Source organism: Scleropages formosus, chromosome 11 (genome assembly GCF_900964775.1).
Source record: "Scleropages formosus chromosome 11, fSclFor1.1, whole genome shotgun sequence".
NCBI classification, from domain to species: domain Eukaryota; kingdom Metazoa; phylum Chordata; class Actinopteri; order Osteoglossiformes; family Osteoglossidae; genus Scleropages; species Scleropages formosus.
Window position 1 is genome coordinate 19,986,017 of NC_041816.1, and position 12,790 is coordinate 19,998,806.

At 38.1% G+C, this 12,790-nt stretch overlaps 1 protein-coding gene across 4 annotated transcripts in view; it reads right to left on the bottom strand.

Annotated features, from left to right (window-relative positions):
• Positions 1 to 8,185: 8,185 nt before the first annotated feature.
• LOC108941133 (LARGE xylosyl- and glucuronyltransferase 2) overlaps positions 8,186 to 12,790 on the bottom strand; it is an 85,869-nt gene continuing 81,264 nt past the window's right edge. For all 4 annotated transcript variants that reach the window (XM_029256055.1, XM_029256054.1, XM_029256056.1 and 1 more), the window contains exons 11-15: positions 12,068 to 12,231; positions 11,605 to 11,883; positions 9,784 to 9,930; positions 9,399 to 9,594; positions 8,186 to 9,132 (exon numbers count right to left, since the gene is read on the bottom strand). In XM_029256055.1, coding sequence (XP_029111888.1) covers positions 8,935 to 9,132; positions 9,399 to 9,594; positions 9,784 to 9,930; positions 11,605 to 11,883; positions 12,068 to 12,231 — 984 coding nt within the window. In that variant the 3' untranslated portion in view covers positions 8,186 to 8,934. The remainder of the gene's footprint in view (positions 9,133 to 9,398; positions 9,595 to 9,783; positions 9,931 to 11,604; positions 11,884 to 12,067; positions 12,232 to 12,790) is intronic.

The following is a 12,790-nucleotide window of genomic DNA, read 5'->3' on the forward strand; positions in this document are numbered from 1 at the left end:
AGTTATTGACTTCTGAGCACAATCAAGAAAAAAGTAAACGGAGAAAACGAGAAATATCCAATATACATAACATATTCCTGTGAAATATGGTTGTAATTTATAAATGAATAAATATGTTAAACATCTTTAGTCAAAGACTCGGCAAACTGAAAGAAGAAGAACTGTCACTCTCCTTTTCCTTTCTGGTAGATGAGTTTTTCCTGAACGTACCTTTGGAACTGCATTTGAATTTGAATTTAACTATTTTACAAAGCTGAGGGAAGATATCCCTGTCCTTGCAGAAATTATTCTTATGATTGATAAGCATATTCCATGTTGACCTAACCCAGGAGGATCCATGGGTTGACCTTGACTGGCTTCACCATGGGCTAATCCCTGTTGTATATAAAGGCGGTCCTTAAGACTCTTTGAGTGTCTCCATTTACGATTCCACTGCTGGGCCTTAACTAGTTAAGACCCTTCTTCAGAAGAGGAGCCGGATCACCAGCTATTCCAGATGTTGTGTTTCTAGGCGTATGACTGTATTACCAGGATGCAGCGACGGAAAAGTTCATCATGTAGCACTGGGGCTCCTCTAGGCACTGAGGGACCCGAGTCGTGTGGAATTGTAAGAAGAGGGACTTTGATGATAAGAAGAGGCCTGTATTTGATGTGATACCCAGGGAAAGGTTTCCCAAATCAAAGCAATCTGCAGTCAAAGCAACTGGCAATCCCAGTATACAGTAGGGGGAAAAACACAGAAGTGAGTTATAATACAGCGTTAGTTATGGAAATGCAGTGTAAATTAAAGCCCTACAGCTAAGATGTTTGGATTTTTTTTCTCTCTCTCTTATTCACATTCAAACATGGCTTGCAAACTTGTTTTTTTCTTCCAGTTATTCCAGACTTATGAAATGCTGAAATATTTGAGTAGCAGCAGTGATCCTGGTGGTTCCAGAAATGGAGTCTCTGTTTCTGAACTTAATCTTCAGTGCTGATGCATTCGGCAATTACATTATTTTTTTCTAGTTGTCAACAAACGTACGGTAGAAGATCTAGAAGTGGTGTCACAAATTTGTTGTTTTTTTTTTTTTTTTTTAAAAATTTGTTTATTTGTTTGAAACATATGATGTTAAAATATCACAAAAATTGCTTTTATATCCACATTTCCTTATGGAACAGCATAATTACAGGCAGAGTTGCAAGTACTGTCGGTGTGCCACTTATTTATTGTTCCTACTAGGCAATACATAAGAACAGAAACATTTCTCCAAGGCTTTTGTGAAGTAGTAGCCAGCTGGAGGGTCATTTGAAGGCTCCCTCCTGACTGTTTAAAAAGTGAAAGCACAGCTGCAGAAGGAGGGACTGCTGGAAAAACACGGTGAAATGAAGTCAGAGGCGGATGTGGTGCATCACAAAACAGGCTAAATGGGGTCACCTTCCAGTCTGTTTGGGCAGCCAGCAAGTAATCTGTACCTCTCCACCTCCATATATTGACAGCTGAGGTAACAGCTTGGCAAGGGAAAAACAAGCTTTGTAAATGAACATATTGTAAAGTGACTGATTGCAAACTTGATATTTAAAGTGTTTCTAACAGATATTCATAAGAGAGTTTACAAACATTCCTTAAAAATACTGATGCCAACCCCAACAAGGGAGAACTATGAGACAACATAATCAACGTAATCTTGGTTAAACAAAAAAATATCTGAAACATGCAGCAAAAAGATATTGCTATTAAATCATTGTTCCAGGAGGTTAGCATTTATTTTAGTGCAGCATTCATTAGAAAGAGAACCTGGAAGAGTGAGTTCGGGTTAATTAGGGTCAGTGGTAGGGTTAGGGTTAGGGTTTGAGTTTGGGTAAGTGATAAATGTGTCAGGAAAGGGGAAGGGAGTTTTGGTTATTATTAGGCTTGCCTGTTACATGAAATGAATTAAACATAAATTTAAGGGTTATCCATCTAAGCCATCTCGACATTATGAATACGTCGCTCTCATAAGTGAAGTCTGACATAACCAGTCTCTGTAGCACTGCCATCATACTCTTTTCAGCTTTTGCATCTAAGCTAAGCTTCCTCTGATGGCAATACTGACACATTTGTTTGTTTGTTTGTTGTTTGTCTGTAATGGTATTAGGAATTTTCCAAATCAAAACAGGTGTTGCTAAAAACTGTTGCTATAAATTGCAAAAAACTTAATTTATTCTCGGTCTCAGTAGGTTGTCCGAATTTATTTACTTTTTACAACTTCATTATTTTTTACTCTATTATATTATCATGGTTTACTTATTATTATATTATATTACTTACATTGTTTAATTGTTTTTTATTATATTATTCACCATATGGTTTTACTTTAATTTTGTTTTTTTTTAACCATATTATGTCTTCCTTGAATACTTTTTCTTGTCTTTGGTGAGTATGTGCCTTTGGGATGTTTACCTGCTGGGCCTCATTATTAAGACTCCACAGAATCTCAAATTGTTTCAAAAAGGCCAGTTCCAACATGATGTTGCTTGCCTCCAGGCATTGATTATGATGGCTGAAATATTTATTTTCATTACTGTATGTGTGTGTTGGATTTGGTATAAGTGTTATAGATTCTATGGTTACGAAATTGTACGTTTGCATTGTTAGCTGAATATTGTTACAGTATCGAGCTAGACCTGTGTACCCATGGAATAAAATGTTGATGAAAACAGAATCAAAAAGCAACAATACATCAATATCTTGTTCCTCACCATCATTCCATTTCCTAAGATTGCAAAGTAGAAGTACTACTTATAATATACACAAACTGAGCACTTTTCTACTGATGTTGACAGCATGTCCTGATATAGCCCTTGCTTGCCTTTCAGTTGGAAGTTTCAAAAGAAAGATACTTCTCATGGAACTGTAAAGTCGACTGAGATATATCGTAAATGTGAAAGACAGTGATAAGAGACTTTTAATGTCAGACAGTGTGCACTTAGTCCAGATCCAGACAAGACATGATGCGAGCAAATTTGTTTCAGCCATGTGCACTCTTATAATGACTTGAACGAGGTTGGGATAAAAAAAAAAGTAAAAGGTTTTTTCATTGGTTCCAAGTTGTACACATAACTTTCCATATACAAAACATATATAAATAACATGCCACTTTGTATTATTCTATTCTTCAGCTGATCTGTTAACTGGTGTTAAATTTGTTAAGCACTAATTCAAACTATGAGAGAATTGTCAGTCATTATGGACCCATTCTTGCCTAATATGCCTTTTATGCAAAGCACCTGTCTCTAATTCCACCAAGAGGTTCATTTCGTATCCATCATGATGTTCATCACCTGTGTACTCCCAGGATTTCACTGTTTTCACTTAATATTCTTTACTTGTTCTCTTTGTCTTCAATATGCAGTGTTCCTTTGCATTTTGGGAATCTTTAAATTACTGTCATCACAATGTTTCCCTTCGAAAGTTTTTGACTGGATTTTAAATAGAATTCAAATGGTTTCGTTATAAGGGGGGCATGCTGGTGCAGAGGGTTTGGCCGGGGCCTGCTCTCTGGTGGGTCTATAGTTCGAGTCCCGATTGGGGTGCCTTGTGATGGATGGGTGTCCTGTCCTGGGTGTGTTCCCTCCCCTTCCAGCTTTGCACCCTGGGTTGCGATCCCTGCTTGGGACAAGCGATTTCAGACAGTGTGTGTGGTTTAGTATAGATTTGCAGGACTTTTTCAGACAGGTATCAAGCCATTTTGTGTAAAGGTCTTGAAATACATCAAATGAGGTATGAATTAGCAGAAAAATAAGAATGCAACAGAGAAATGTTACAGTGCACGTTCAGGAATTGAAGTGAAATAAATTTTCTATTTATTACATACCCTCCAGGCAGCGCTATTCTCGCTGAAAATACAAAGTATAAATTTGGTGTTACTGTCTCATTCTTTTTACAATAAAGTCTTCACAGTAGCCTATTTCTAGAAATATGTTAATTTGAAAAAAATGTTTCATTATGCATATGCAAATTTAAATTCTTTACATGCACAACACTCTAAAAACTGAGCTTAAATTGCTTGTTGTTTGTAATAATACATACCTTTGAATGGTGTACCTGTGTGCCTGCTGGTGTGAAACTTTACGATAACCATAAATCACCATAAAAACAAAGGTGTTTACTGCTCTAATGCTCCTTTTACTTCACTGCTCACTTACCATTGTCAACTGCTTGTCCAAGTCAGGGTCATGGAGGTGTGGAGCCTGTTCCAGAAGCACAGGCTACCAGGCTAGCAAAGATAAACCACAGACCAGATGTCAGTCCATCATAAAGCAGGCTGCTTTACTTTACAACACATAATTAATTAGAGATTCAATCATGTAAAACACGTTGTCGAACTGAACACAATAATGAATTTTTAGGTATCTAAGAAATATGAATCACCAGCATATACTGATTAACTTTCACAGTGGGAAAATACTGAAAACAAGGGAGAAGAAGAAACTAACTATTACTGTCATATGTAACTAATATGCAATGTGTTTTTTCCTGTAATTGTACATTTTTACAAATAGCCATTGTTGCTACTTCATTACCAGTCTTGTTTTATGACAAAAAAAACCATTTTAAGTTTCAAACAATACCACAGTTGGAAACCATTCTGCTGAAACCAGATGTTTCACTTGATTGAGTCATTTTCACATTTTGGTTCACAAAGGATTAATTTGTGGCTGGTTGGCACACTTGAACGATGAGACAATATTGATTGCTTGCCTCTAATTTTTCAGTTTCATTTTTTACACTGAAGTATAAAATTAGCCACTTTAGTATGGAATAGTGTTAATTATGCATTCTTCCTCATTTAGTAATTAACATGTGTAAAGGCTTATGTGCAAAAGCCTGACTGAAACTCGGATGAATAAAAGCTTTGAACACACAATATGCTTACAGTGCTACAGTTCTGTTATTTCTGAAAGCTGCTGCATGCTAATATTTGATCACTGGTAAACTATAAACTTCCCAGTACCATTGTCTCTGGCAATACAAGAGAAAATTGGTGACTTCAAACTTAGATCTCTCATTGCAATAATACTTTGAAACCTCACGACATAGAAAAGAGACACATTGTAAACAATGTCTTAACATTTGTAAATGGTTGAAGGAGAGCTGAGGTCATTAAGTTTTGTAAAATTTAAGCCAAAAGCTAAATATATGAACCTCAAGCAATTAAATGTTCGAAGCTTGCAAAATGCTTCATAAATCTCTGCACAACATAATTTGTATTATTTTACCATATTTTCCTTCAATAACTGAAAACAAAATCTTTTTTTTTTTCATATTGCCTGGTATTAAACATAGACTTTTGCTGTGAAGAACTACTCCATTATTTTGCTTGGTAACAAAGCTATTTTCAGACATTCCTGATTTATTATTACCAGCATGTAAAATATGTTCTCCTGTGATGGATACCTCTTTGAAGCTGCTGGACAGATGTTGTAGCTCTTCACTAGTGATAATTAGTTGACTGAACATAGAGACATACAATAATCCACTTCAGGATTGAGCAAGATGTGGACTGCTGTCTGGATTTTGGGGCAGGTGCTATAACAATGTGGTGGTTATATTTTCCGAAATGAATGACAGCTTGCCATTCTATGCGTTGGAACTATTGCGCTCTTCATCAGTTGCACTGTGTCAGTTTCTCCTGGAGGATCACAGTGTACAGAATGTACACTGAAGCTGTTTTCAGGTGACTCAGAGGATAGATGCTGTTGGAGAAGCAGTACTATCAACAGGAGCAATATGTCAGCTTAGCTAAACCTATGAAACCAAAGGATTCTTTGACTGAAAGCAAAGAATCCCTTTCAACAGCAAAGGTTCGCCTCTGCAAAATGAGTCAATACTGGGATGAAACCAGAAGTGATGCATGTAGGAGTACTCTGGATTCTCTTCTAAAACCAATCACATCTGTGGTATGAACAATGAAGAGACCGCTGACATCTATTTCAGTGCACAAAACACATCTCATGAGCTGAAAAATGGATCCATTAGACACTAGATGTACCTTAATTACCAGGATACATTGATTCTGCCTTGAAACGACAGTTAAGCGTGGCACAGGGGATTTGGTAAATTGACTCATTTCACTGTTGCTTGTCCAGAGTACACATCAAAATATTGAGTTTCAAGAACTAAGATATATCCTTCTGCAGTCTGATAAAGTGAATGGGGATTTCAAGAGCCTCTTATTGTGTGGTAAAGATAACAGGGTAGGAAACTGAAGTCAATAAAGTAATGAGAAAAACAAACATGGTACAAGCCAATGTGATTTGACAGAAACTCCTTAGAAGCTGTCAGGCAGCTGGTTACTTGAAGGAGCTTTCCTGTCTTGTTTCTTGCCCCAAAACCACACAACTCAACAAATTAATCAGAATTGATTTACAATCAAGTAATTTGGAGCTTTCACTTTTTCTAAGTCTTACCAGCCCGAAGTAATGTATTTTTTTGTATCCGCATGAGATATACTGCACTGGCACTGAAATTAATGCCATACTTCCCTTGCATTTTTGCTTCATTACGTTCTGTATTTCTTCGCAATTATATAAATAAAAATTACATAAATAATCTGTTTATACACAAAATAAGTTTAGCCAGACATTCTATACAAGGCCATGCAGCATTTCACTCACTAATCCTTTATCAGCGCTCCAGAGGTGTATGAATGAGGGCAGTCTTCTCCTGACACTGTAAATCTGTAAGAAAAGTACTATGTTTCTGAAGTAAAGTCTCACATTTTCACATTCATCTGAGAAGCATTACATGTATACAGCTGTTTCCCTCTTAGAAAACAACACAGTAGTTTAAACTGTGATTGTTAGCAACACTCATAGGACTTAAATTGCTTTTTCTACTTCATCACCTTCAGTCATTTCCATTAGTTTACATTTCACCATGAGGTACATGATTTCACAGCAAAAAAGACTGTTGCACTTTTCAAGTTCAAGAGAAAAGAAACTATATTTATAAAGGAAGCTTAGACAAGCATGTACAAAAGGACTATATTTATTTAAAGTGCATTTTCTCTTTTGTAGAAAAATATGATCAATTTAAGTCAACAATAATAAATAGAGAGCCTGACATTTACCCAAACTCCAGAGGTACGCAAGGTAACACAATCAAAACCCAGTTTAACAATACAGCAAAGGCACTGTCAGTTGACACACTCAGCACAAGCAGGATGGGAGGAATGGAGCGCTTGTCATAACCCCGCAGCCATCAAGGAACAGCAGCATCTGCAGCTCCACAGTTCCCCAATATGCCACCCAAGTGACCATGAACTGTGTCCATAAAGCTTTTATGCTTATGAACCTCTTCAATAGTGGCTAAGACTCACTTTTTTTCACTCAGAGGTATAGTTGGGAATGGCTTCATCAGCCCAAGTCGTGTCCTTCATGTAATATACAGTAAATATACAATAGGCCTATGGTGTAATGGTTTATGCGGGCAGGAGGAAGTTGAGATCATTAACGTTCAAGGTAAAGAAAAAAAAATCTATATCCTCTGATTTGACATTTAACGATTTTCCATAGGTCTATAGATTTTGGATCCATTCAAGTCCACTGCTTTGGTTTCTTTGCCATCTTATGGATCACTTGGCTCAAGACTTCACTGGTTTTGAAAAAATATCTCTAATGTTTTTTGTTTTGAAATGAGGAGTCATGTCCGCATGTCCTCATGTGTTTTGTGGTCATTGACTGAATTTGTGGATGCATGAAAACATACAATTTAGTGTAAAGGTTTTTGATTGATCATTTCAGGCAAAATGTCGCAATTATTCCAATTCAATTGATATCTGCAGAATATATAATGATTCACTTGTGCAAAAAATACATAAACTAATTAAACTCTTCAGCAGACATCTATATAACTATGGGCTGACTAGGAAACAAATTTCTCATATTCTCTGTTTTTAAAATATTATTGAGATTAAGCATTTGAATTATTTAAATCATTAAAATTATTCTTGTTTAGAGAAATTTTTAAATGGTTAAATGCTAATGGAAATTTATAACTCAGAGACAGCAGAAGTGGAAAATGAGATTCAAGTAATCCATAATCCTAATTCTTACTGACTGAAAGAATGTACTTTCTTTATAAAACAATAAATAAATATTTCTCACAAACACTCACTCTATCAAATATGAACTGTAAAATTTATTTCCTCTGAGGGGCAAAACATAGAAAAGTAAATCATTCTTCAGTGATAGCATAATCAAAACATATACATAATTGATCTTTCTTTATAGTCACTTATGTAAAAAAATGTACATTTTAATATCAAGAAAAACAATAAGGCTAAATGTTACTTTATTTTCATTGGCTTTCTCTCTGTTGTCTTTTGAAGAGTCCAGGGATGATAAATTTTCCTTGTGAAGTGCCCTCCAGCATATCTCCAGATTGTGATACAGAACTGTTATCTGTGACTAATTTGTGATCCATTAGTGAACAATTCTGCATTACAGATGTTTTACAAAGAATGTGTTTGTCTTCACAGCAGCTTGGAGGCCTGGTATGACATTTGGTATGATTGTCAAAAAAAGAATCTGAAACATAATTGTTTTCAAGCTTTAAAGTAAAGATTTGCCAGATGTCAATCTCCTCACAGAAGTCCAGTTTCCAGCGGACATAATTTACTGTATTTGGTACTTGTTCCATAAAACAGTATGCATTTCCTAATCAAAAAGGGACATTTGGAGCAGCCCTTGTTTGGTCATCCTAATAAAGTTCTCAGTTCTGTGAAGTACGTCCTTCTTGCTGTTCCAGGAGAAAATCAACAGGTAACTTTGAAAGCCATAGGTGTATTTATCTCCAAACTTCTTAAAAGTGCCTTTAGCTAGGATACATAATGTTTTGCAATGCCACCCTACACTTCTTCTGTCCGAATTAGCTGACATGTAGGGAGGCACACCCAATAGTGTCTTAGCTTAGATGTTCCTCTCAGCAGTAAGGTACTTAAGAGCCGCTGCACCATACTTCCTGGACAGGTCCTGGTGGAACTCCTCCTTGAGCGTTGTCAAGCAGTGCCTGTAGCTGGAGCTGGAGCGGAACTTGGAGATGTCAAAGCTGGGTGCATGGGGCATGTGGATCATGAAGGCATTGGGCAGGACCACAAAGTCATATTCCTGAGAAGGAAGGAAGAGATTTTTTGCTTTTTTGACTCATTGAATAAATGAGCAAACTGAAAGCACACTTGTTTGCATAAGAGGTTAAAAAAGCCCTCCAATTTCATTGCAGTGCGGTACATTCTACAGCCCAGACCAGTTTGAATTTGAGCTTTGTCATGTAGACATTCTCAGATTTATACAGACAAATGCTATCATTCCAGTGCCAGATGGCAAACCAGTCAAGGGCAAACTAAGCACAGAGAAGATTCTACAGTCTGGTTCACCTGCGCATCAAGTTCCATGATGTGGGAGACTTTGTTCCAGCCAAACCCCACAAACCTCTGGTCATACTCGGGGCAGTCCCTTCTCACCACCACGTAGGGCTCAAAATCAGCCTCCCACTCCACTTTGTAGGCTGTGGTGGCTGTCCTCCATTTGGCGTAGTTGGTGGGAGCGTGGCCCTTGGTCCACACATGGTACCTTCACGCAAGTAACAAGTCAACAAAAACAGTCAAAGTATTAGATGTTTGGCATATCCTTAAAAATATACCTATTAAGCTTTCAAGATGATTGAAGATGATATTAAACAGTCATTTCACCTGTGCAGCAATAACAACAAGCACACACATAGCAGCCATCAGGCGGCAAAGACGCACTGAAGACTCCTACCTGAAGGTATAAAGGGTCCCCATGTCCAGCATGGAGAGCAGCTCAGCTTTGGATTTGGGGAAGGAGAGGCGGTAGCGTAAGGTCTCAAAGGCTGGCACCACCAGCGCCTTCTTCGTGTGGGCCAAGTCCAGCTGAACAATGGATTTTCTATAAAGACAGAGAATGGGAGTGTGTCAAGGAAGACATAGTGCCATACTTTGAGGTTAAAATTTTTTACTGCTATTCCTAAAGTTTTTTTTTCTTTTGCTCTAAAAAATTCATTAAAATAAACAAGAAGAATTAAGCTTAATACACATCTTAACTTCTTAGTGATAACAATTAAACAGATTTGTGACGAAAACAAGTTATAGTACTGCTATACTATATTTACAAGATTCATGGCAGGAAACAGTGAACCTAAGTATCTCATGGATGGTCAGGAATATGACGTGACGGCAAGGTGCCTTAATAAGAACAATCAATAAGAATCCTTAGTAAGAAGAAATTAGATACTTGTGATGGAAATAAGCCAATTGTACCAATTTCATTTGCTGAATTCACAATGCCAAAACATGAACCTGTCTATGTAATTGACAGTGGTGTTTTTATACATAGTGCTAGGCAGAGTCAGGAAGATGATATGAAAGCGAAGGACCCCACTACCACACGTATTCCTCAAGGTCGGAGTAAGCAAACTCGGAGAGAGAGAGAGCTGTTCTCTAGCATCAGGAGACCACCCTTAAAGAAGTTGGTCTGGGGTACTATCCGCAGTGCATGCGCCTGGAGCTGCCAGCGGTCATACTGCCTGATTGCAGGAAGCGTAAGAGGAGAGCGAGGTACTGCAGAAGTCTGGTACCCCCCGGCAATGCCGCAGCTACAGATAGGCACTCCACTCAATACCAGGTCCAAGCCACCCAGAAAGCTCAGTGAGCCTGAAATACTTTAATATAATGAGTGAAATATAAAACTGATCTCTGCACCAGATGCATACTACATAGAGTATATGTACAGTATACAGAGGGGCAACTGCATTGCTTGGGCATATGAATCAATAAGAAGAAAGTGATGCAGTGAATTACACTGTATAAACCCATAAAGGTATTTTCCTTGCCAATGTGTGAACTTGTATTAAATTAACAATGAATGCTTCTAATAACTGTTGTGAACTAAAGTACTTCTACTGATACTTTGAAGTACTGAAACTTTATGGTCCAAAAATGAACTTAACTTTATTTGAATGAAATCCTTCAGCTGTAACATTAGCAAGTTTGGTAAATACTTGTGTATATCAATATCTATATATTAACAGTGTAACCCCACTCAGGACAAGTGGTTATTGAATTTGGATCGGATGCATATATATTTACATGTATTCATTTAATTGATTCCTCCAAAGCGACTTACAATGTTAAGGAAATTATTTATCCAATTATACAGCTGGGTAATTTTCATGGAGCAATTACGGGTAAGTGCAAGAGGGATTTCAACCTGCAGGCTTTGGGTCCAAAGGCAGCAGCTGTAATTGTTACACTACCAGCTGCCCCACTTATACAGCTGGTAGTGTAGTGGTGTTTTGTGTGTGTGTGTGTGTGTGTGTGTGTATATATATGTATATATATAGATAATTACAATATATTTTAATTGCAAAAATTGTATACTCAAGAATGACATGCAAAGTAGCTTCTCCTGGACAACTGAAAACATGTTGCAGAGGGTGATTCATTGCTACAAGCTAAAACCTTAGGAGGCAGCATTTCAGCTTACGTGAACAGAGAACCCACAGACTCTGGATGAAGCCTACGGTACATTGACAGGAAACATGAGCCCCATTGCGTGGCTCACCTGAGGTAATCGTAGAGGTCGTACATGGGTAGAAAATCCACGTCTGTCAAAAAGACATACGGCGTGTTCGCCTGGCGGAGAGCAATGTTCCTCAGCAGGTTGACAGGGTAGAACTGGCCCTCCTTGTAGACAATGTGGTAGCCGATATTCTTGCGGTGTTTCAGCACGTCCGAGGCCTGGGCGTAACGCAGGAACTGCTGGGCCTCAGCATCAGACATGTAGAGGGCCAGGCTGATAGGGCCCTCCCAGTGGTTACAGATTGCCTCCAGCATCTGAAGTCTGCATAAAAGGTGAATGCAGTTTTATTAAGTTTTCATGCATTCTGTGTCCATCTTCTAGAAATCTTAAGTCCGTTTTATGTTACAAAAAGCAGTAAACATTATCTGTAAGTGGAGTTTATTGCCATCACTTAACTCCAAGGAGTATGGTCAAGCTGACTATGGAAATTGTTTAAAACTCTAACCTGTCCATAGAAAGCTGAGCGACTAATGTGATGTCCACGCTTTCATCTGTGGGGACATACTCATACTGCAAGAAGTAGAGGTGCAGGCGGTGCACTGTGATCCGCTCACGGCGGAAATCATAGCACTGGTCGTCCTCATCCAAGTCTTCCAGTGCACTCTGTACCTAGACCAGGAGGAAGGGCACTCAATCCATTCAAAGTACCACTACTGACAATAACCGTTACACATAGACATTTGGACAATTTATGTTAGATATGGGCAGATCCTGGAAGTGTTATTAAGGAGGTATATGCAGGTGCAGCTTATGCCTTCAATGTCCTGGGAAAAGGAGAGACTTGAAATGATTGTTACTCCCAGGTTCTTGACTGAAAAGGGGGATGAAGTGAGAAAACTGTTTAGTTCGATGCAGAATTCTCAACAAGTGGATGGACTGATGCAAGGAAGCCAGTCTCCATGGAATGGCCGATCTCGAATCCAGAAGCATATCCATCAAGGAGATCATTCTGACCAAGGACTGGAGATAACAGGTTGTAAGTTGTATGTTGAAAAGTTTTGGAAAAGAAAAAAGAGAAGAGAGAGTGGTCCATAATTCCAGATTTAGTTTGTATCGAGCGAAGGCTTCTTTAACAGTGGGGAGACGTGAACAGTTTTAAAGCTAGAGGAGAATCAACCTGAGGAAAGTGAGGAATTAGTGATGGTAAAAGACAAAAGAGGTCAAGCGA